Below are 23,374 nucleotides of genomic sequence, written 5' to 3'. Positions count from 1 at the left end.
GCTGTTTCTCTGTATCAGAGTGACTTAGGAAAACAAACAAAAAAAGAAAAACAAAATTAAAAAATAAAGTGACTTAGATCCTCCAGGCAAGAATGGATGTTTCATTGTTACTGATATACACATTTAAATAGTACCTTTTCTGATAGTCTGTAATTTTAGAGAATACTGTTCCTCATTGAGTAAGAACATAATAGTCATTCAAAAATGGGAGATCAGCCGCCTTGTGGTGGCTCACACCTGTAATCACAACACTTTGAGAGGCTGAGGTGGGTGGATTACTTAAGGTCAGGAGTTCGAGACCAGCCTGGCCAACATGGTAAAACCCCGTCTCTACAAAAATTCACCTGGCCATGGTGGCAGGTGCCTGTAATCCTAGCTACTCTGGAGGCTGAGGCAGGAGAATCAGTTGAACCCGGGAGGCGGATGTTGCAGTGAGCCGAGATCGTGCCACTGCACTCCAGCCCAGGCAACAGAGTGAGACTCCATCTCAAATAAATAAATAAATAAATAAATAAATAAATAAATAAATAAATAAATAAAAGGGGAGAGATCACTATGACAATTTACAGCTGCAGCATGTCTTTGGGAGAAACTTAATTTTGTAGCTGGTTTTATCTGTGTCTGTCTCAACCTGCTATAAATGATGGCAGATTTATCTTTTCTCTCATGGATATAGTTATATAATATAAAATTTAATTTTATATAAATATATACTATATATAAGAATGTATAAATTATACATATTATATATAAGTATATATATGTTTTATATATTAAAAAAAAAGAGAGAGAGAGAGAGTCCAGGCTGGAGTACAATGGTGCCATCATAGCTCATTGCAGCCTCTAACTCCTGGACTAAAGGGATCCTTCTGCCTGCAGCTCCCAGAGTAGTTGGGACTACAAGGCATGAGACACCACACTGGATTAATTTTTAATTTTTTTGTAGAGACAGGGCCTCCTTATGCTGCCCAGGCTGGTCTACAACTCCTGGCCTCAGGCGGTCCTCCCACCTCCCATAGTATTGGGATTACACGCCTGAGCCATCCCTCTAGGCTCACTAATCTAATTTTTACTTTCTCTTCTCTTAGCTGGGAAAAGGTAGTTCTCTTTGTAAAGAGGTGGCTTGGAGGGGATTCTAGAAATGCTTAGAAAGCTCAGCTTCACCTTAAATACGACCAAAGCTACTCAAGTATGTCAGCAAGGAAAGTCTGTTTTTTAAAAGAAGAGTTGGCTGGGTGCGGTGGCTCATGCCTGTAATCCCAGCACTTTGGGAGGCTGAAGCGGGTGGATCACCTGAGGTCAGGAGTTCAAGACCAGCCTGGCCAACATGGTGAAACCCCGCCTCTACTAAAAGTACAAAAATTAGCTGGGCATGGATGGCAGAAGCCTGTAATCCCAGCTACTCAGGAGGCTGCGGCAGGAGAATGGCGTAAACTCGGGAGGTGGAGCTTGCAGTAAGCTGAGATCCGGCCACTGCGCTCCAGCCTGGGCAACAGAGCGAGACTCCGTCTCAAAATAAATAAATAAATAAATAAATAAAGAGTCAAGTATGAGATCAGTCTCCCTTCCCCCATCAATAAATTAAAACAAAGATTAGGAGACATATTTTAACAGTTCCAGTAAAAACTCCAGACTAGGCTGGGCACAGCTCATGTTGTAATCCCAGCACTTTGGGAGACCAAGGCAGGAGGGTTGCTTGAGCCCAGGAGCTCTAGACCAGCCTGGACAATATGGTGAAACCACATCTCAAAAAACAAAACCAAAAAATTCCAGACTATGATCACACAGGCAAATATACAGAGAAGGTAAGGTGAAAGGAGAATTATGTGTTTGACTACAATTTCAGGGCTGGGGGCAGGCCTGGAATCTGAGTCTTTTTTACCATCTCTGCACCCATCATCTTTTGTTGCTGGTAGGATTGGGGTTGGCTTCAAGTTTTGGTCCTGTAGATCTGATTGGCTCTGTACCACAGAAGTGGAGGGCTGGGCAACACATGGGAGTGGGTCCTGGAAAGGGCCTAGTCATACAGGGGCCTCTGGGGTTCCACATCACTGGATGAAGGCAGCCAGGCATTATGACTTTCATAGACTCCAGGTACTTTTAGTGGAGCCCCTTTTCCTCCATTAAAAAAATACATAAAATTGTACGTTATTTTTATTTTATTTTTTTAGAGATGGGGTCTTGCTCTGTCACTCACACTAGAGTGCAATCATAGCTCACTGCAGCGTCAACCTTGTGCACTCAGGCTATCCTTCCTCAGCCTCCCAAGTAGCTGGGACTACAGGCGCATGTCACCGAAACCAGCTAATTATTTTATTTTTTGTAGAGACAGGTTCTCTCTATTTTGCCCAGGGTGGTCTCAAACTCCTAAGCTCAAGTGATCCTCCCGCCTCAGCCTCCCAAAGTGATGGGATTAGAGGCATGTATATATATTTTTAAAATATATTTTAAAAATATATTTTCGGCAAGGCGCAGTGGCTCAAGGCTGTAATCTCAGCACTTTGGGAGGCCGAAGTGGGTAGATCACCTGAGGTCAGGAGTTCGAGACCAGCCTGGACAACATGGTGGAACTCCACCTCTACTAAAAATACAAAATTAGCCGGGCATGGTGGTGCATGCCTATAATCCCAGCTACTTGGGAGGCCTAGGCAGGAGAATCACTTGAACCCAGGAGGCGGAGATTGCAGTGAGCTGAGATTCGCCATTGTACTCCAGCCTGAGCAACAAGAGCAAAACTCCGTCTCTAAATAAATAAATAAATAAATAATTGCATACTTAAAATATTCTGGCCCTGGCCAGCTGCAGTGGCTCATGCCTATAATCTAACATTTTGGGAGGCCAAGGCAGGAGGACTGCTTGAGCCCAGGAGTTTGAGACCAGCCTGGGCAACCTAGGGAGACCTCTGTCTCTACAATGAGTGTGATGGCATGCACCTGCCCCAGCTACTCAGTGAGCTGAGATCGTGCCACTGCACTCCAACCTGGGTAACAGAGTGAGACCCTGTCTCAAAAAAGAAAACAAAAGAAGAGAAGGAAAGAAAAAGAGAGAGAAAGTGAGAAAGAATCTTCCAGCCCGTAAGAGCTCTAGGGAACATCAATTTGCTCTGGCTGCTTTCCCATTTTGATCTCGGGCTGGCATCAGGCCCACTGCAGGATCCCTGGCACCCCGAGAAGCTAACCCAGATGGTGGGAGAAGTGTTCTATTAACCCGGCCAGGTCGACTCAGTGCATCTCTCCACCTCAGTCTCTGGTGTTGGCTTCTATGCACTCGGGAAAACTGCCCACTTGTCCCCAGGCTTCCAAGGAGGCCCACATGACCATCTGAGTTCCCAAAAGGTTTCCTTACGCAATAGCCCTCTCATTTTGGCAGGCTCAGGTGCAAAGGCTTATCGGTCTCCCCAAAGCTGGGAGGCGCGAAACCAACACTTGCGAATCAGATTCTGGCCTCTCACTGAGCAGGGAGGTTCTTTCCTTAGAGGAGAGCAGTAATCCCACAGGATCATTTCTTCCCTGGGGAAGAAATAACTGAACTAGCCAGTGTTGGGTTACACCTGAGACTGAGTTGTCTGAGACTAACTGCTTCACAGTGTCCAGCATGCTGGGGATTTATGTGGGGTTTGTGGCAGAAGATCCCCACAAGATAATGGGATACTAGCTTTTTCACACCAGGAAATGGAATTTGAGAGAAGTTAACTTATTCTTGTGTGGCTCAGATCACCACAGTCCCCCTGAAGAAGCCGTTAAAATTCTATACATGCTGGGTAAAATATTCTTTATCTACAGCAGTGTAAGTGCATCTCATGATTAGATTGAGGTTTTAAATTTTTTTAGATTTATTTTTGGAGTCTCGCTCTGTCACCCAAGCAGGAGTACAGTGGTGTGATCATGGCTCACTGCATCCTCAAACCCCTTGGCTCAAGCGATCTGCTGGCCTCTGCCTCATAAAGTGCTGGGATTACAGGTGTGAGCCACAATATCTGACCTTGATTAGGTTAAGGTGTTTTTCTGTTTTTGTTTTTTGTGTTTTTTTTGAGATGGACTCTCACTCTGTCATCCAGGCTGGAGTGTAGTGGTGCCATCTTGGCTCACTGCAACCTCTGCCTCTGGGGTTCAAGCAATTCTCCTGCCTCAGCCTCTCCAGTAGCTGGGATTGCAGGTAACCACCACACACCTGGCTTTTTTTTTTTTCTGAGATGGAGTTTTGCTGTTGTTGCCCAGGCTGGAGTGCAATGGTGTGATCTCAGCTCACCGCAACCTCCGCCTCCTGGGTTCAAGCGATTCTCCTGCCCCAGCCTCCCGAGTAGCTAGGATTATAGGCATGCGCCACTATGCCCGGTTAATTTTTTGTATTTTTAGTAGAGACTAGGTTTCTCCATGTTGGTCAGGCTGGTCTCGAACTCCTGACCTCAGGTGATCCACCCGCCTCAGTCTCCCAAAGTGCTGGGATTACAGGCGTGAGCCACTGTGTCTGGCCCACACCCATCTAATTTTTGTATTTTTAGTAGAGATGGGTTTTCTCCATGTTGGTCAGGCTGGTCTCAAACTCCTGACCTCAAGTGATCCTCCTGCCTTGGCCTCCCAAAGTGCTGGGATTATAGGCGTGAGTCACCTTGCCTGGCCAGGTTAAGGTTTTAAATGTTCATTGCATCACAGCCATAGCTAAATCTAGTTTTCCTGTAAGTATGCCCTACACATCTGATAGTCAGGTTTTCTCAGCAACCATTGAGGGTGAGAGGGGGTGGGCTCAGGGGCAGAAAACTGGAGCCTCCACACAGTCCTAGATGATCATGTGGAATCTGGAACATGCTTTCCACTATTTTGAGTTTTTTCTTCTAGGCTGGCTGTGGTGGCTCACACCTGTAATCCCAGCACTTTGGGAGGCCAAAGTGAGAGAGGACTGCTTGAGCCTAGGAGTTCAAAACCAGCCTGGCAACATAGTGGGACCCTGTCTCTACAAACAGACAGACAACAACAACAGAAGAGCTGGAAAATAGCTGGGTGTGGTGGCAGGCACCTGTGGTCTCAGCTACTCAGGAGGCTGAGACAGGAGGGTCACTTAGGCCTGGGAGGTCGAGGCTTCAGTGAACCGAGATCATGCCACTGCATTCCAGCCCAGGCAACAGACTGAGACCTATCTCAGAAAAATAGAAAAGAGTTTTAAAACAAACACATAGTTAATCATAAGAACAAAATAGTATTTTCAGCAGATACTATCTATTCTGAAACAACTACAAAACAATATTTCTAGAAATATAGTAGAAAATGTGTAAAGACATGCATGGGGATGATATATACACACTAGCTTCAAGATGATTTCCTCTGGAGAGGGAAAGGAAAGATGCTTGAGTAATATCTATTTTAAAAACAGAGAAGTGAGGCAAATGTGGGGAAATGTCAATATCTGTTAAACTGGGGGAAGGTACAGGGCTGTGCTATATTACTTTTTTGGATGTGTGAAACCTTTTTTTTTTTTTTTTTTTTTGAGACGGAGTCTTGCTCTGTCACCCAGGCTGGAGTGCAGTGGCGCGATCTCCGCTCACTGCTAGCTCCGCCGCCTCCCGGGTTCATGCCATTCTCCTGCCTCAGCCTCCCTAGAAGCTGGGACTACAGGCGCCCACCACCACGCCCGGCTAATTTTTTTGTATTTTTAGTAGAGACAGGGTTTCACCGTGTTCGCCAGGATAGTCTCGATCTCCTGACCTCGTGATCCGCCCGCCTCGGCCTCCCAAAGTGCTGGGATTACAGGCGTGAGCCACCACGCCCGGCGAAACCTTTCATTATTCAAATTTTTAATTAAAATTACGAACACTGGGAAAAAATTCATTGATACTGGTTGTCTTAGGATACTGGAAATAAAGGAAAATTGTCTAACTTGCTACATGTTCTATAAGACCACCTCCGACGTTTTGTTTAAAACATGATACACTTGCTTGAATGATTTAAAAATGGTAACCATCCGGAGAGTCAGAAGATAACAGCATGGGGCAGAAGAGAGAAAACCGACACATTCAGCAAGCCTGCCCTGGGTCCAATCTACCTATCTCTGGGAGGTAACGATGAAACCTTAACCTAGCCAGCAAAGGCGATTCCCAGTTAGCAGAGTCGTCAATTCAAACTCACAGTGTTAATCAGCTATAAGGTGGGCAGAGGTCTTTCAGGCTAAGTATATCTTACGAAGCAAAGATGACGAAGGAGAGCGTTGGAGACCCAACAGGAGGCCAAATGAATACTAGTTCAAAGTCAAAGAGGCAATCCCGGCGACTGAGGCAGCACAGGAAGTGCCCGATGTGCCGCTAGGCCCGGGCGTCGATTGCACCGGCTCACCCCGACGCGGTGCTAGGCGCCGCCGGAAGGGGCGGAGCGGGTGGAATATGGTAAAAGAGAGTCCGAGCTTCGCGCCTGGGTCTGGAGGAGGTCCCGCGAAAGCCACCTCGAGCGCCCCAGTATGGTCGATGACGCTGGTGCTGCTGAGTCCCAGCGGGGCAAACAGACCCCGGCCGACTCCCTGGAGCAGCTGTGTATGTTACCACTTCCGCCGCCGCAGATTCGCATCCGGCCTTGGTGGTTTCCGGTGCAGGAACTGAGAGACCCTTTGGTGTTCTACCTGGAGGCATGGCTGGCAGACGAGCTCTTTGGTGAGCGACCCCAGGTGTGCTAGTGGGCTGTCCACCTCCAGTCTGAGAGAAACTCGGCAGAGCAGCTCTCTACAGCTTCTTTCCCAGATTCGCAAGCCAAAAGTGTTGCAGTGATTGCCCACCTTCCAGCTCTTCCCTTCCCTGGCTAACATTCCCTTAAAATTCAGCTTGTAACTTGCCACCGTGCGGCCCCTCAGAGTCTTTCCTTACTTATTTAGGCCCGGACCGAGCCATGATTCCAGAAATGGAATGGACGAGCCAGGCCCTGATGACAGTGGACATAGTGGACTCTGGGAACCTAGTCGAAATCACCGTTTTTGGACGGCCCAGTGTACAGAATCGGGTGAAGAGCATGCTCCTGTGCCTGGCATCGTTTCACCGAGAACATCGTGCCCGAGGTGAGGGTCTTTGAGAACCTGCATGTGGAGGAAGCCACGAGTGACTGTACTGGCCTTGCTCGGTTTCCTTCCATCCTCTCTTAACCTTCTCAGAATTTCTTGGTTTCCAGACCGCAGGGGCTGCACAAAGTTTGTTGGGAGGGGATCCCGGGGTAGGACCTTGGGAAAGTCAGCGGAGATCTGATACATTCAGGCCCATCACTGCCCAAGTCAGCCTCAGCTGGGTTACGACGCTATCGCAGATCCCAGGTTCGGAGCCTCCACCGCAGGTCTTTCTCTCCTCCCCAACTCCCAATCACGGAGTAGTTCGAAACAGCGAACCGTTTTCCCTGTCCATGGTTAGCATCAACTGCTTCTCTTCCAGCTGAGAAGATGAAACACCTTGAGAAGAACTTGAAGGCCCATGCATCAGACCCCCACTCTCCCCAGGATCCTGTTGCTTAAGACAACATAGTTACTGTCGGGAACATCTTAAGAACTTTCCAACTTTTTCTGCTAAAGTTGAAGAGAAGCAAGTATAGCATTCCTAAATCCCTGCATTCCTTTTTCCTGTGTCTTGATGGAATGTGGTTTATTTTGTTGCAAGAGTGAGCTTGAACTATTCTAATAAAGAAATGGCTATTTTGCCAATGGCATTAAGATCTTCATACACTTATAATAAAGCAAATTTATAAAAGATTGACTCTTATGTTTTGATATGAAGGGTGGGCAGAAGGCTGGCAGGTTGTAGTTTTGTAGGTTTTTGTTTTTGTTTTTTTGTTTTTGTTTTGTTTTTTTCTTCCTGAATTCCCATCATTTTGAAACTCCTAATCCTTCTATGATTTTATGGTCAGAATGAGGCCCTCACCCACAGGGGGCAGATATGCAGGGGCAGATAACCTCACAAATGGTGATCTGTTTTGTTTTTACATAATTGGCTCTCAAACTTTAAAGCTTGTAAAAAATCACCTTGGGAGCTTGTTAAAACACAATTTCCTAGGCTCATTCTCCAGAGAATTCTGATTCAGTACTGTTGGCGTGGGGCTTGTAATTTGCATTTCTGATGAGCTCACAGGTACTACCAAAGCAGCTTATCTGAGGCTCTCACTTTGCAGCTGGTAATTGACCCTCCAAAGAGCACCAGCTGTGCGTTTTCCTGGAGTGGGGTGTCCGTCTGGCACAGGATGACATTCCAACAAGCAGGCCTGGGCGGTCAGCATTCATTAATGGTAGCTTTGCGATTCACCACGGAAGAAAAGGGATCCCTGGCACCTTGGCTTGTGGATGGCGCCCTGCCTTGGAGCCGGCTGTCTCCCTTTTTCTGCAAGGCGAGGCTGCACAGGTGTCCGGCATGGGCAAGATTGTTTTTCCATTACGTGTTGTACTGAGATTACCAATCTCTGCAAAACAGCTCCTATCCTTGCTGCCCCACTTTCTGGAAGTAGAATTTTTGGGGTGAAAGGTGTCAAAAGCCCTGTGGCTTCAAGCGCAATTAGGATTGGTTTGAGACTCATGGAATTTATGCATTCCTTGGCAATAAAGTGTTCTAGCCTTTTGCAAGTGTTTTAAACTCAAGTCTCTTTAATTGTACATTTTTGATTAGAGGTGATGTTGAATGTTTTCTTTGTTTCAGTTTTACATTTTTCTTTATTCATTCCTTTCTTGACTTCTTTCAACTGGTGAAGATAAGGATTTTTATTTATCTCTATAAGCTTTTGTAACAATGGTCTGTTATTACCAGCATTTTCCACCCTCTTACATTTTTTTTTTGCATGTGAAAGATTTTTATTTTATGTAGTTAAATCAATTACTGTTTCCTATGTGTTCTCCCATATCCCCACCCTTTTAAGTTTAAGAGCTCCTAATTTTCTCCCATAGAAATTTGATTAATTCTTTCAAGTTTTTCCTGGTGTGATTTTTAATGTATGTTTGTTTGTTTATTTATTTATTTATTTAGAGATGGAGTCTTGCTCTGTCATCCAGGCTGGAGTGCAGTGGTGTGATCTCAGCTCACTACAACCTCTGCCTCCCTGATTTAAGCAATTCTTCTGGCTCAGCCTCCCAAGTAGCTGGGATTACTGGCATGTGCCACCACACCTAGCTAATTTTCATATTTTTAGTAGAGACAGGGTTTCACCATGTTGGCAAGGGTAGTCTCAAACTCCTGACCTCAGGTGATTCTCCCACCTTGGCCTCCGAAAGTGCTGGGATTAGAGGCATGAGCCACTGCACCTGGCCCTGGTGGGATTTTTGTTTTTATTTATTTATTTTTATTTTATTTTATTTTACTTTTTGAGATGGAGTCTCACATTGTCGCCCAGGCTGGAGTGCAGTGGCACAATCTCGGCTCACTGCAACCTCCATCTCCCAGGTTCAAGCAATTCTCCTGCCTCAGCCTCCAGTGTGGCAACCTCTCCTGTTCCTCCATGCCAAGCAGCTGGCTTGGCTTGATGACATCTATAATTCCAGCATGATATAGAGTTTCCATTTATTGGGTGTTTAGAGAAAGAAGCAGCCATATGAATAGGTGAAACTTAAAGTGTCAGTTCCAGGAAAGATGTTCATAGATGTTTTGGATGAGTTGAAAAGGTTGTGAGGGCCGGACACGGTGGCTCAGGCCTGTATTCCCAGCACTTTGGGAGGCTGAGGTAGGTGGATCACCTGAGGTCAGGAGTTCAAGACCAGCCTGGCCAACATGGTGAAACCCCGTCTCTACTAAAAATACAAAAATCAGCCAGGCGTGGTGGTGGGCGCCTGTAATTCCAGCTGCTTGGGAGGCTGAGGCAGTAAAATTGCTTAGACCCCGGAGGTGAAGATTGCAGTGGAATGCCATTGCATTTCAGCCTAGGTGACAGATCGAGACTCTGTCTCAAAAAAAAAAAAGTAGACTTGCCCTCTTAAATGTTAAAACAGTCTACAAAGCTACTTAATTAAAATAGGAGGTAGACAGCAGAAAAAGTAGAAAAGTTACACATGAACATAGATTGGTTAACACTGAATTTGGTCAAGGACAATGAAAACAGCTTGTAAAGGAGAGAATCCAACATTCTGGTAAGGTGGGTATTACACAGAGAAAAACAACATACACATTGAGTTTTAGTTCTGTGATGTATCCTCATTTGAAACTGATTTTGTGTTGATTTTGAATTTAAAATGTTCTAAAGTTCTTCTAAAATTAGTCAACTATTTTAATAAAATGATTACCGGTTAAAAGTTGCTAATAAGTTTTTGTAAATTCAGCTTTATGTGGTAATTCCCTTATTGTAAGGTACATGATTATTTTAAACTCGAGTGATAATTAGTGGTGACAAAAAGTTTGTGATAGACATTCCCCTGATATTTAAAGTTAGCTTTGAACTTTTAAAAATTACTAGTGATTGGCTGGGCGTGGTGGCTCACGCCTGTAATCCCAGCACTTTGGGAGGCCCAGGTGGCCGGCTGATAACCTGAGGTCAGACCAGTCTGGCCAACACGGTGAAGCCCCTTCTGTACCAAAAACGCAAAAATTAGCTGGGCGTGGTGGCGCGGGCCTGTAGTCCCAGCAACTGGGGAGGCTGAGGCAGGAGAATGGTTTGAAACCGGGAGGCAGAGGTTGTGTTGAGGTGAGATGGGGCCACTGCACTCCAGCCTGGGGGACAGACGAGACTCCATCTCCAAAATAAAATGAAAATTATCAGTGATTCTTGGTTAAAAAAAAAAAAATTCCTAATTAAATCCTAATTACAGAATTACTGCATGCTATTGTTTAATCCTAGCACCCAGCTGTTGGCTTGCATCCTTCTAGATTAATTCACAGGCTCAGGGACCTGCATCCCAGTGCCCTGACCACAGCTGTGACCCGAGGGAAGCCAAAGTGTTCTCTGCTCAGGCTCCTCGCTGCCGTAGTAACTGAGGAAAGAGTAGCCGGTGCCTGTATCTTGCTGGTGTCCAAGACCTTCCTGGAAGGTGGGTGACCCAAGCAAGACCTGAAGACGGCAACAGTGCAGCCGGAGAGTGCAGCTCGGCTCTCTTGGTTTCCCCCTTCCCCGAGGTAATTTTCCCCAGCGGGGAAGGTGTTCTGTGGCAGCGTCGCCATACACCCAGGGCCTTCCAAATCCAGCTGGTCCCCAAGAGACCCGGTTTTCTCATCCCAAGTCACCTTGAGTAGAACCACAGCGGGCTTGGAGAGGTTTCCTAGTGGGCCAGAGAGGCTTCTCACCTGTTAAAGCCAGATGCGCGCGGTTAAGGAGTACAAGGGGCACAGCGGACCACAGCCAGGGAAGATTGCGACCCCGGGCGGCTAGGAGCCAGAAGCCCTACCTGTCTCGAGGTAGAGAGCGGCGCAGGGCAGAACTGGGCTGTTGGAGGAATACGCCTTTCCCTCCCCTCTACCTTCCAAAATACAGACGTCAGGGAAATGCAATTGTTTATTAGAACTCAAGTTTGTGTTGACAACCACTCAACAGAAGGTGTAAAACAAAAACAATCCACGTCAACCTCCCCCGCCACCCCGGCTTCCTGGACTAAAGTAGAGGGGGACTTCCACTTTGCAATTATTTATTAGAACTCAGGTTTGTGTTTGCAGCCATTCAACAGAAGGGGTTAAAAAAAAAACAACAACAACAACAATCCACATCATCCACCCTTACCCCAGCTTCGGGGGCTGAAGTAGGGGGCGGCTTCCAGTTTGCAATTCTTTATTAGAACTCAAGTTTGTGTTTGCAACCATTCAACAGAAGGGGTAAAACAAAAAATCTACATCATCCTCCTCCCAACCGCAGCTTCTGGGCGAAGTACGGGCTTTCACTTTAACCCCTGACTGGCTGTGGCTCCAGGGCCCGAGAAGCCTTCATAATCTGGTAACTGGGGCCCGGGCATCCTCGCGAAACCGCTGGGTCACTGCCTTGCTGGCAGCTTCGGGGGATCGCTGGGTCCCCGACTGGTTGGCAGCCTCGAGAGACTGCTGGGTCCCGGTCTCCCGCACCTCCTCCGGAGAACCCTGTGTCCCGACCTCCCGGACCTCCACCGAACGCTGGGTCCCGGCCTCCCGGACCTCCACCGAACGCTGGGTCCCGGCCTCCCGGACTTCTGTTGAAGACAGCTGGGTCTCGGCCTTCTTAGTGGCGACATCCTGGGCGAGGGCCTTTCCTGAGCCTGGAAGAAGAGCAGTGTGCGGAGGCCACAGCTGTGTCCCTATATCCTCTCCAAAAAAGGACAGTCACCCAAGCGGCCAGCGGGAGTAGGAGCCAGGAATCCCAGAACGCGGGTTCACTTTGGCCTTCTGGATCCATGGCAACCGCCCCCTCTCCCACCCACTAACCGGGGGCAGACTGGGAGGGCGAGACTGCAGCCCCAGCAGCCAGGAAACCCCAGGATCACTCCTACGGAGCCAGGGTTTGCTCCAGGTAGCCCCATTACCAGCCCCGTACCTTTCGCCTGGAGCTGTCGGTGATAGTCAGCCAAGTTCATGATCATCTTGATTGTGTCCTCCTGGTAAGAAGGCCTCCCAAATACCAAGATCTCAGCCTCGCCGTTAGGGTCCAACCGATTCACATGAATCAAGATTTGGGACATACCCTGGACGTGCGGGATGCGTTCTCGGTCCCTGCCTGCGCGGGTAGCAGAGAGGCTGTGAGGGTTGGGTGGCTCCCGGGGGTCTTGGGAGGGGAAAGTGGAAGGAGGTGACAGCCAGAGGGCATTGGCTACCGGGGAGGCTTGCCCTGGAACGCAGTGGGATGTGGGTGTGGGCGGCAGAAAGAAGCCGCATAGGGGCTGCCCCTCCTTGCTCCACTCACCGAAGATCTTTTCCACCAGCCAAACCTCAAGGCGAACTACCTTGGGATTCTTCAGGAACTCAGAGTGGAACCAGGAGAACCGCTTAGGAAGGTGACCAAGCACCTCGACTGGCATTGCTTTTGGCTGCATCAGTTGCACGAGCGTCGGAAACCGCCTGGGAGTGTCCATGCTGCGCCTGGTCCGGCAGGAGACAAGACCACCACAGCAAACCCAAAGGCCAAGCTGGAGCTAGGCGACTAGAACTGCGGTTCCGCCTGGGCCTTATTTAAAGGGCTTTTGGCCAGCCCCTCCTCTCCAACTGCGCCCTTCTCATTGGGTCCCAGGCCTCGCCTCCGCCTCCAGGAGCCCCGGCTTTTTCCGAGGCAGCGCAAGTGCACCGGTTCCTGAGTTGCTCTCTGTGTCCCTTCTGTCAGGAGCAGCCCTTTCTCCAGCGCACCTGGTAGGAGGAACCGGGCTCTGGGCACCAGGAATCCGCTGGTGCCCAGCGGGAGTCTTAACCATGGACTCAGGAAGGCGTGGACAAGCCCAGTATCTCTCCCAGAGGAAGGAACTGATACTTGCAGAATGAATACTTCATAGATCCCTCACTCGCTTCTGATCCTTGGCCACTATGTTTTCTCCCTCTGGCACCAGGTTTTCAGATTATTCTGTCACTTGCCTGAGACAGCTGAGTACAGAGCAGAATAAGCGCCCGCCTTTTTGTTTTGTTTTGTTTTGCTATAGGGTCTGTGTAGTGAGATTTGCATAGTAAAAAAAAAGGGGGGGGGATAGAAAAAAGGTTATGGGGTCTGGCTATGTTGCCCAGGTTGGCTTCGAACTCCAGGGCTGAAAAAAATCCTCCCTCTTTAGCCTCCCCAGTGGTGGGACTATAACGCGCTTTTAATTAATGCAGCAATGAACACACCTAACCACAGATGGTTCTCGTGGTTTGGACACCAGAGGAGATTCCTTGAAAATTTTTGACATCTCTGTTCTTTTTTATTTTTAATTTTTTAAATTTGAGACAGGGTCTCTGTCACCCAGGCTAGAGGGCAGTGGTGTGATTATAGCTCACTGCAGCCTCCAACTCCTGGGCTCAAGAGATCCTCCCTCTTCAGCTGCCCCAGTAGCAGGGACTACAAGCCTCTGACACCATGCCCAGTGATGCCTCTGTTCTCTAAATAACACAATTATATTTGTCTCATCCTTCCTTTCCTTTTTCCTTTCCCTCTTCCTTTCCTTTCTCCTTTCCCTTTTCCTTTCCTTTCTTTTCCCCTTCCCTTTCTGACAAGGGTTCATTATGTTGCCCAAGCTGGTCTCAAGCAATCCTTCTGGCCTGGGCAAAATGATAAAACCCTATCGCTACAAAAAAAAATACAAAAATTAGCTGGGAGAAGTTGCACACCCCTGTAGTCCCAGCTACTCGGAAGGCTGAGGTTGGACAATCACCTGATCCCAGAGAGGCTGAGGCTACAGTAAGCAGTGATGGTGCCTCTGCACTCCCTGTGGGGTGACAGAGTGAGACCCTGTCTCAAAAAATAATAATAATTGAGCCAGGTGCGGCGGCTCACGCCTGTAATCCTAGCACCTTGGGAGGCTGAGGCGGGTGGATCATGAGGTCAGGTGATGGAGACCATCCTGGCTAACACGGTGAAACTCCACCTCTATTAAAAAAAAAAAAAGTGTGAAAATAATAACTTTTAAATGTGTTGCTATAAGATAAATAATAATTTATAATTTATTTTTATTCAGTATTGAAACACTAAAGAGAACTTCAGGTTTGCCACATTAATAGACCAAATGTATATATTCAGGCCGCGCCCAGCCGGCTGAATATATTTAATATATAGGAATGATTTAGTAGTTGGGAAATTCTTACTTGCTAATTGAGACAATTAAAGTACTTTGCAAAACAACAAGAAAAAACAACCCCATTAAAAACTGGGCAAAGCCGGATGCGGTGGCTCACGCCAGCAGTTCTAGAGCAGCCCGGCCAACATGGCGAAATCCTGTCTCTACTAAAAATACAAAAATTAGCCGGGCGTGCTGACGGGCACCTGTAATCCCAGCTTCTCGGAAAGCTGAGGCATGAGAATCGCTTGAACGTGGGAGGCAGAGGTTGCAATGAGCCTGTATTCCAGTCTGCGGGATAGAGCGAGACTCTTGTCTCCACAAAACAAAGAAACAAACAAACAAAACTGGACAAGGAACATGAAGAGATGTTTCTCCAAAGAAGAAATACAGGCAGCCAACAAACACATGAAAAATGCTCAGTATCACTAATCAGAAGAGGAATGCAAATTAAAATCACACCGATATATCATCATACACCAGTCACAATGGCTTTTATTAAAAAGTCAAAAAACAGGCCAGGCGTAGTGGTTCACGCATGTAATCCCAGCAATTTGGGAGGCCAAGGTGGGCACATCACCTGAGGCCAGGAGTTCAAGACTAGCCTGGCCAAAATGGTGAAACCTCATCTCTACTAAAAATACAAAAATTAGCCAGGCGTGATGGCAGGGGCCTGTAATTCCGGCTACTCGGGAGGCTGAGGCAGGAGAATCGCTTGAACCCGGGAGGCGGAGGTTGCGGTGAGCCAATATTGCACCATTGCACTCCATCCTGGGCGACAGGGCGAGACTCCCTCTCAAAAAACAAACCCCCCCAAAACAAAAACAAAAACAAAACAAACAAACAAAAAACAAAACAACAACAACAAAAAAAAACGACGGGGCATGGTGGTTCACGCCTGTAATACTAGCACTTTGGGAGGCTAGGATTTATATATCTACCACTGTCTTTCACCCTCTTCCAACCCAAGTAAGCTGGGACTTAACTACATGCATCAGACCTAGATCCTCTTAAAACAGAGATATGATTTTGTTAGATCAATATTCAATGTTTGCACTATTAGGACTTTGTAAACTATTCATAGCTGTATATACTTTACTATGATTTCTTTCCTTGACAAAGTTTTGTTTTTCTAGATATTAATAATGGATTTATTTATTTATTTATTTTTGATGAGACAGCGTCTCACTCCGTCACCCAGGCTAGAGTGCAGTAACCCATCATAGTTCACGGCAGCCTCCAACTTCTGGGCTCAAGTGATCCTCCCACCTCAGCTTCCTAAGTAGCTAAGATCACCGGCATGTGCCACCACAACTAATTCATTTTAATTTTTTTTTAGGACAGGCTAGTCTTTTTTTTTTTTTTTTTTTTTTTTTTGAGATGGAGTCTTGCTCCGTTGACAGGCTGGAGTACAGTGGTGCGATCTCGGCTCACTGCAACCTCTACCTCCTGGGTTCAAGTGATTCTCGTGCCTCAGCCTCCCGAGTAGCTGGGATTACAGGCACCTGCCACCACGCCCAGCTAATTTTGTATTTTTAATAGAGACGGGCTTCACCATGTCTCAGTGCCTGCAACATGGCCACTGTATGCCCAGGCTGGTCTCGAACTCCTGGGCTCAAGCGATTCTCCAACCTCAGCCTCCCAAAGTGTTGGGATTACAGGCATGAGCCACAGAAACCAGCCTTATTTCTTTAATATGTGTTTTTTCCCGATCTTCAGGAATATTTACCTTGTATGCTATCTTTACTTGTGCTGGTACTGCTATTGGAATCAGTACCCTACACGTCATTTCTTACAAGGCGGAGTATAACTATAGCATTAAATTTCAAATGTAGAATTGCTGAGTCAAAGGATCTGTGAATTTCCAATTGATAAAGTATTGCCAAATGGCATCCCATTGAGGTCGAACCAACCTATATACTCACCAGCCTTGTTGCTAACATTATAATGTGATAAACATTGACATTAATTTTGGGTAAAACCAATGCATATGCTTGTAAGTGTTCCTCCTTTCTAAAAAATCATTATTGAGAAATGCAAGTAGGGATGGGTGGCAAGCAGAGCCCATGCAATGGCCAGATGTCCTCTAGGACACTTGCTGCAACCCAGACCTACAGCAGAAGTGACCTTTAACATTTGGTTATAAAAATTTTCTCCAGGGCCGGGTGTGGTGGCTCACACCTGTAATCCCAGCACTTTGGGAGGCCGAGGCTGGAGGATTGCTTGAGGCTAGGAGTTCTAGACCAACCTGGGCAACTTAGGGAAAGCCCCATCTCTATGAAAACTAAAAAATTAGTCATGCATGGTGGTGCGTGCCTGTGGTCTCAGCTACTTGGAAGACTGAGGTGGGAGGATCGCTTGAACCAGGGAGGCCAAAGCCGCAGTGAGCTGAGATCACCACACTGTACTCAACCTGGACAACAGAGTGAGACATTGTCTCAAAAATAAATAAATAAATAAATAAAACTTTTTCTCCAAATAATTTGTTGAAATAACTCAAATCTTCAAAGTTTAACTTTCCAACTGTTGGTTCAAACCTGCACTGAAATTCTGGCCTTCAGTATCCTAGCAAAAATCCCCGTTTGCAAGATGTTGAGGTGTATTGGAGAAACCGCCATTTTAAACAACAGAAATCGAGCTCAGATCGAAGTAGACAGAGGGCAAGGCAGGCATTCCTAAAGACCAAGTGGAACCCAACTGGAGAGGAAGAGGACACATTCAACATGCTGTGGAGGAGGGAGAGTGGGTTTTATCCAGGATCACATGGGATAAATGCAAGGACAGGCTCAAGTTTCCCACATGCAGCATTTCTCAATCTCATTTTCCTTGGCAAGAGTTCTTCTCGTTACTAGGCTCTTCCAATATAGACTAAGCTCTTGCCCTGGAAGGACTCTCTGTACTCTGCAGATTTCCTAAGAAAGAAAAAGCCGCTGTCTGTGGAGCTGGAAGGGGCCGTGACAGGACCCAGTCAGCCAAGGGCCCCCGACCCCTCCCCAGCTGGGACCTCGGGCTGCACCCGGGCTGCGCTGGGTGGGGTGGAAGCGCCCCCTCGCTGTACAGAGTCCCTCCCATAAGCCCTGCACTCCAGGCCCGGTGGCCGGCTGGGCCGCCTAAGAGCGCCTAAGAGCAGAAGGACACAGGAGCCGAGGGGCCTCCAGACCTCACGCCTAGTTCAGACCCCCCGCCAGGACCCCTAGCGCTGTTGGCCATGCCGGCCTCCCCACCCTCCGGCTCTTACGGGAGGTGATCAGGATCCTGGAGTCCTTGCCTGAATGCAAAGTAAACGAACAAAAGTAATCACAGTTTTAAAAATCTCATAGTACTGAGGTGTACAAAGTGAAGAGAGGCCGGGCGCGGTGGCTCACGCCTGTAATCCTAGCACTTTGGAAGGCTGAGGCGGACAGATTGCCTGTGCTCAGGAGTTCGAGACCAGCCTGGGCAACATGGTGGAAGCTCGTCTCTACTAAAAATACAAAAAAATTAGCCAGGCCTGGTGGCGCGCGCCTGCAATCTCAGTTATTCGGGAGACTGAGGCAGGAGAATCGCTTGAACCTGGGAGGAGGCTGCAGTGAGCCGAGATGGTGCCAGTGCACTCCAACCTGGGCGACAGAATGAGACTCCATCTCAAAATAAACAAACAAAAAACAAAATCCAAAATAAGCGGAGGAGCCAAAGGGGAGACAAGAAGCCAATGTGTTTATTTTGGGACGTGTAGAAGCCTCGAGAACATGAAGATGAAAGAGTGTCTCTACAAAAACAAAATAAAACAAAACAGAAACAGAAACAAACAAACAAAAAACCCACAAAAATTAACTGGGCGCCGTGTTTTGTGCCTGTAGTCCCAGCTACTGGGGGCTGAGGTGGGAGGATCACTTAAACCTAGGAGGTGGGGCCGGGTACGGTGGTTCACGCCTGTAATCCCAGGACTTTGGGAGGCCGAGGTGGGTGGATCACCTGAGGTTGGGAGTTCGAAACCAGCCTGACCAACACGGAGAAACCCTGTCTCTATTAAAAATACAAAATTAGCCGGGCGTGGTGATGAATGCCTGTAATCCCAGCTACTCAGGCAGGAGAATCACTTGAACCCGGGAGGCAGAGGTTGCAGTAAGCTGAGATCAGGCCATTGCACTCCAGCCTGGGCAACAAGAGCAAAACTCTATCTCAAAAAATAAAATAAAATAAATTAGCTAGGCATGATGAATTATGTATATATAAAAGAGTTTTGGATTAGACACTTAGAAAGTTGTAGGAAACCATCTAGAGCAACACTGTCCTACTGAAATAGAATGAGAGACAAATAATACTAACTTTCTCATAGCCTCAGTAGAAAGAAACGTGTGAAATGAATTTGAATATTATATCTTATTTACCTAAATAGATCCAAAATATTATCATTTTGGCTGGGCGCAGTGGCTTGTGCCTGTAATCCCAGCACTTTGGGAAGCTGAGGTGGGTGGATCCCTTGAGTGCAGGAGTTTGAGACCAGCCTGGACAACATAGCGTGACCCTGTCTCTCTTTTTTTTTTTTTTTTTGAGACAGGATCTTACTCTGTCACCCAGGCTATAGTGCAATAGTGTAATCTTGTCTCACTGCAACCTCCACCTCCTGGGCTCAACCAATTCCTTGTGCCTCAGTTTCCCCAGTAGCTAGGGCTACAAGCATGCACCCCCACACCTGGCTAATTTTTGTCTTTTTTGTAGATACTGGGTTTCACCATGTTGCCCAGGCTAGTCTTCAACCCCTGAGGTCAGACGATCCACCAGCCTTGGCCTCTCAAAGTGCTGGGATTACAGGCATGAGCCACCCCATCCAGCCAACAAGACCCTGTTTTAACTGAAAAAATGAAAAATAAAAAAAGGAAAAAACAAAATATTGTAATTTTAACATATAATCAGTCTAAAATTATCAATGAGAATATCTAAATTTTTGATATTAATGTCATCAAAATCTTACAAGTAGCTTACACTTACAGCACATCTCAAATCAGACTAGACACATTTCCAGTCCTCATGTGACTAGTGACTTTTGTATTGGACAGTGCAGGTCCAGAGTGACTTTTCTTGAAATGCAAAGGAAGGTACCATGGAATAACATGTTTAGGAATAAGTAAGGTATACAGAAGTAGAAGTGAGGGTTGCTTTTCATAAAAGTCTGGGTGACAGGAAAAATGGAGCTTGGGCAGCAAGTGGAATGGGAGATGGGAAATGGAAAGTTTATTATGGCTGGGCATGGTGACTCACACTTGTAATCCCAGCACTTTGGGAGGCTGAGGCAGGAGGATCAGGAGGTCAGGAGTTTGAGACCAGCCTGGCCAACATGATGCAACTCCATCTCTACTAAAAATACAAAAATTAACCGATGTGGTGATGGGTGCCTGTAATCCCAGCTACTCAGGAAGCTGAGGCAGTAGAATTGCTTGAACCCGTGAGGCGGAGGTTGCAGTGAGCTGAGAATATATATATATATATTGCACTCAGCCTGGGCAACAAGAGCGAAACTCCATCTCAAAAATAAAATAAAATAAAATAAAATAAAATAAATTAGCTAGGCACGATGAATTATATATAATATATACATATATACATACATATATACATATATATATATATATATATATATATGAAGAGAGAGAGAGAGTTGATTATTTGGCCAGCTGTGGTGGCTCACACCTGTAATCCTGTAATCCCAGCAGTTTGGGAGGCCAAGGTGGGCAGATCACTTGAGGTCAGGAGTTCGAGTTCAAGACCAGCCTGGTCAACATAATAAAACCCTGTCTCTACTAAAAATACAAAAATTAGCCGGGCATGATAGCTGGCACCTGTAATCCCAGCTACTGGGGAGGCTGAAGCAGAACCGCTTGAACCCGGGAGGTGGAGGTTGCAGTGAGCAGAGATCATGCCACTGCACTCCAGCCTGAGCAATAGAGTAAGACTCTGTCTCAAAAAAATTAAATTTAATTTAAAAAATAATAAAAATAAAAACAAAGAAACCCAATTCACTCTACATACTTTAGCATTATTCCTGAGAATAATGACCTTATCTTACATAATTGTAGTACACTTATCCCACTCTAGAAGTTTCTAATACTACTTTGAAACATAGGGCATATTACAATTTCCTTCATTGTCCTGAAATGCACCTCCAATCTTTGATTCAGAATTATTTGAACTATGCACACAGCATTTAGTGTCTCTTTAGTAAATTAATAAAACAGTCCTCTTTTTGTTTTCAGATACTGAACCAGAAGTCCATTTGTCCCATTATTGGTGATGCTAACTTGGGTTAACTAGTTCCTCAACAGTCTTCATCTGATAGTTTTAGCTATTGATGATCATTTTCTAAATTAACTATACTGGTGATTGCAAAAGAACCCATAGTTCGTGTGTGTGTGTGAAGAGATCTGCCTTAAGAAACCGTAAATAATGTACAGCTGACGGAGTATTAGGTGTTACCAGGACTGGAAATGCCCGCTTAATCACTATCTGTAAAGCCATAAAACAGTGAAATCACACTCTCATCGAGTGAATCCAGTGCATCGCTCCAAACACTATGTTTAAAAAACGAATAAACCAAATTTATTTACAGACGAGCCAGAAGCCTGGACCGGTTTTGGCCGGAGTGCGCAGGCAGGGCCCAGGCGAGCTTTGAAATCCGGGTAGGTTCAAAGGCTCTAGAGCCAGGGGCTTGGAGGAACGCTAATCCCTTCAGGTAAGACAATCAATTTCCGAATTTCGGGTTTCTCTTTTGTTCAATGGCAAGAGTTCCTCCAGAGTTCCAGGGACGTTCTCCGGGTCGCCAGCAAAGTGGAGCCGCGGGTCCTGCTCCTTACGGCCGAGGGGATACGGACCCTTCTTTGGAACGTGTGAGGCAGGAACTGGATTTGGCAGCTACTGGGTGGTCCTCGCACCATCAAGCCTGAACGCCCGCTTTCCGAAGTTCAGGTCCCACCGGTTGTTCCCTAGGGGAAGAGTCAACAGCGCCCTGCCCCCAGCCATTCCCAAGCCCATGGGATTCTGGTGCGAAAGATACAGGTCAATGCAGGTGGAAACCCTAGTTAACTTGGAGACAGCTGGGCCTGGGTGAGGCTCTCCCGAAGTCGCGGGAAGCGGAGGAGATGGCAACCCGCTGGACCGCAGCCAGGGCGGCAGGGCGCGGACACAGTCCTGGCCCGGACCGGGGGGCGGGGCCGGGCCGGGGGCGGGGCCACCAGGTGCGAGGCTTTACCAGCCCTGAGGCTCGGCCCGCGTGGGAAGGCCTGGCGTGTGCTGGAGCGTGATTTTGGTTCTGAGGGTCATAAGATGGGAACTCTCCCGGCACGTAGAAATATCCCGCCGTGGGTGAAAGTTCCCGAAGACCTGAAAGATCCAGAGGTGTTCCAGGTCCAGACGCGGCTGCTGAAAGCCATGTTTGGTGAGTGTGCCCAGTACTGGCGGGCTGCCCCGGCTCGGGAGTCTCCGCCGGCCCGGGGCTCTCACCTCTTTCCCCCAACAGGCCCTGACGGATCTCGAATCCCTTACATCGAGCAAGTGAGCAAGGCCATGCTCGAGCTGAAGGCTCTGGAGTCTTCAGACCTCACCGAGGTCGTGGTTTACGGTTCCTATTTGTACAAGCTCCGGACCAAGTGGATGCTCCAGTCCATGGCTGAGTGGCACCGCCAGCGCCAGGAGCGAGGTGAGAGGCCCGGGGACTGGGTACGCGGAACACAGGCTCGCGAGGGCCGCTTCGCGCCTCTCCTTCAGCGTTCTCCTCTTTCTCCTCTCTCTTGCTCACCAGGGATGCCCTTGGCGTCTGGGCCTTCCCGAGACCCCTTTGGGAGTGGGGGCCCCAGAGTGCCGGCCGTCGGTCTTGGAGACCCAAGGGTGAGACTAATGAGAGGCGGCCGATGCTGGACCCACTGGGCAGGGTTATCTGAGCTATCTTAACCGTCTCCTTGCCCCCTTCAGTTTCTTGGAGAATGTTCGAATGGGCCGAGTAGGTTCGGTTTACCAGGTTCTGGGCCTGACTCTCAGGCCCAGAAAGCCTGGATCAGAAGTCCCAGAAACGAACCCTGAAAGAGGCGGAGAACAGTCCGGGTGCTTACTATCTTCCCCCAGACTCACGCCGTTGTTGCTATTTCTGGTGCAGGGATGCTCAAACTTGCGGAAGCCATGACTGCCCTCGAACTAGGCCCTTGGATGAAGTGAACCAGCTTCCAGCCAATGCAATGAAGGCCAGGATGCAGAGATTAGGTTGTGGCCAGAGCTGGAGTGATTCCTTCAGCTTGGTTTAAAATCTGCTCCAGCCTAAAGAGTTAAGGAAAACGATCTGTTTAGGGGTCTCTGCCCTTAGCTCTGAGTCTTGTTATGAATATCTCTTTGATGGTTGCCAATAAAAAAAAGTGGTTTTTTTTTTTCATTTTTTCTCATTTAAAAAAATAAGAGTCCTTTGTAGTGACATGGATGCAGCTGGAAACCATCATTCTCAGCAAACTATCACAAGAACAGAAAACCAAACACTGCATGTTCTCACTCATAGGTGGAAATTGAACAATGAGATCACTTGGACACGGGAAGGGGAACATCACACACCGGGGCCTATTATGGGGAGGGCGGAGGGGGGAAGGATGGCATTGGGAGTTATACCTGATGTAAATGACGAGTTGATGGGTGCTGACGAGTTGATGGGTGCAGCACACCAACACGGCACAAGTATACATATGTAACAAACCTGCACGTTGTGCACATGTACCCTAGAACTTAAAGTATAATAAAAAAAAAA

At 47.4% G+C, this 23,374-nt stretch overlaps 3 protein-coding genes, 1 long non-coding RNA gene and 1 pseudogene across 4 annotated transcripts; 4 read left to right on the top strand and 1 right to left on the bottom strand.

Annotated features, from left to right (window-relative positions):
* Positions 1-4,220: 4,220 nt before the first annotated feature.
* On the top strand, positions 4,221-4,862 carry LOC116275419 (annotated as a pseudogene).
* Positions 4,863-6,444: 1,582 nt separating this feature from the next.
* OOEP (oocyte expressed protein) lies at positions 6,445-7,476 on the top strand. Its single transcript, NM_001168938.1, is given in 3 exon segments — positions 6,445-6,634; positions 6,853-7,032; positions 7,397-7,476. Coding segments are annotated over 3 exon segments (450 nt in total).
* A 4,356-nt stretch (positions 7,477-11,832) lies between these two features.
* Positions 11,833-13,478, top strand: LOC116275308. Its single transcript, XR_004184329.1, has 2 exons — positions 11,833-12,483; positions 12,805-13,478. It is a non-coding gene; the product is annotated as an uncharacterized LOC116275308 (long non-coding RNA).
* KHDC3L (KH domain containing 3 like, subcortical maternal complex member) lies at positions 11,840-12,954 on the bottom strand. Its single transcript, NM_001168937.1, has 3 exons — positions 12,786-12,954; positions 12,420-12,599; positions 11,840-12,144 (listed from the first exon to the last, which is right to left on the bottom strand). Exons 1-3 carry the CDS (start codon positions 12,952-12,954, stop codon positions 11,840-11,842), a joined length of 654 nt encoding a protein of 217 aa, NP_001162408.1.
* An 8,326-nt stretch (positions 13,479-21,804) lies between the features above and the next one.
* On the top strand, positions 21,805-23,011 carry DPPA5 (developmental pluripotency associated 5). The gene is made up of 3 exons (XM_003897808.5): positions 21,805-22,027; positions 22,109-22,288; positions 22,742-23,011. Exons 1-3 carry the CDS (start codon positions 21,916-21,918, stop codon positions 22,798-22,800), a joined length of 351 nt encoding a protein of 116 aa, XP_003897857.1. The 5' UTR covers positions 21,805-21,915; the 3' UTR covers positions 22,801-23,011.
* Positions 23,012-23,374: the final 363 nt, after the last annotated feature.

The sequence above is a fragment of the Papio anubis genome, chromosome 6 (genome assembly GCF_008728515.1).
Source record: "Papio anubis isolate 15944 chromosome 6, Panubis1.0, whole genome shotgun sequence".
NCBI lineage: Eukaryota > Metazoa > Chordata > Mammalia > Primates > Cercopithecidae > Papio > Papio anubis.
The sequence above is the reverse complement of the archived record's forward strand: the minus strand, read 5'-3'. Positions and strand labels throughout refer to the sequence as shown.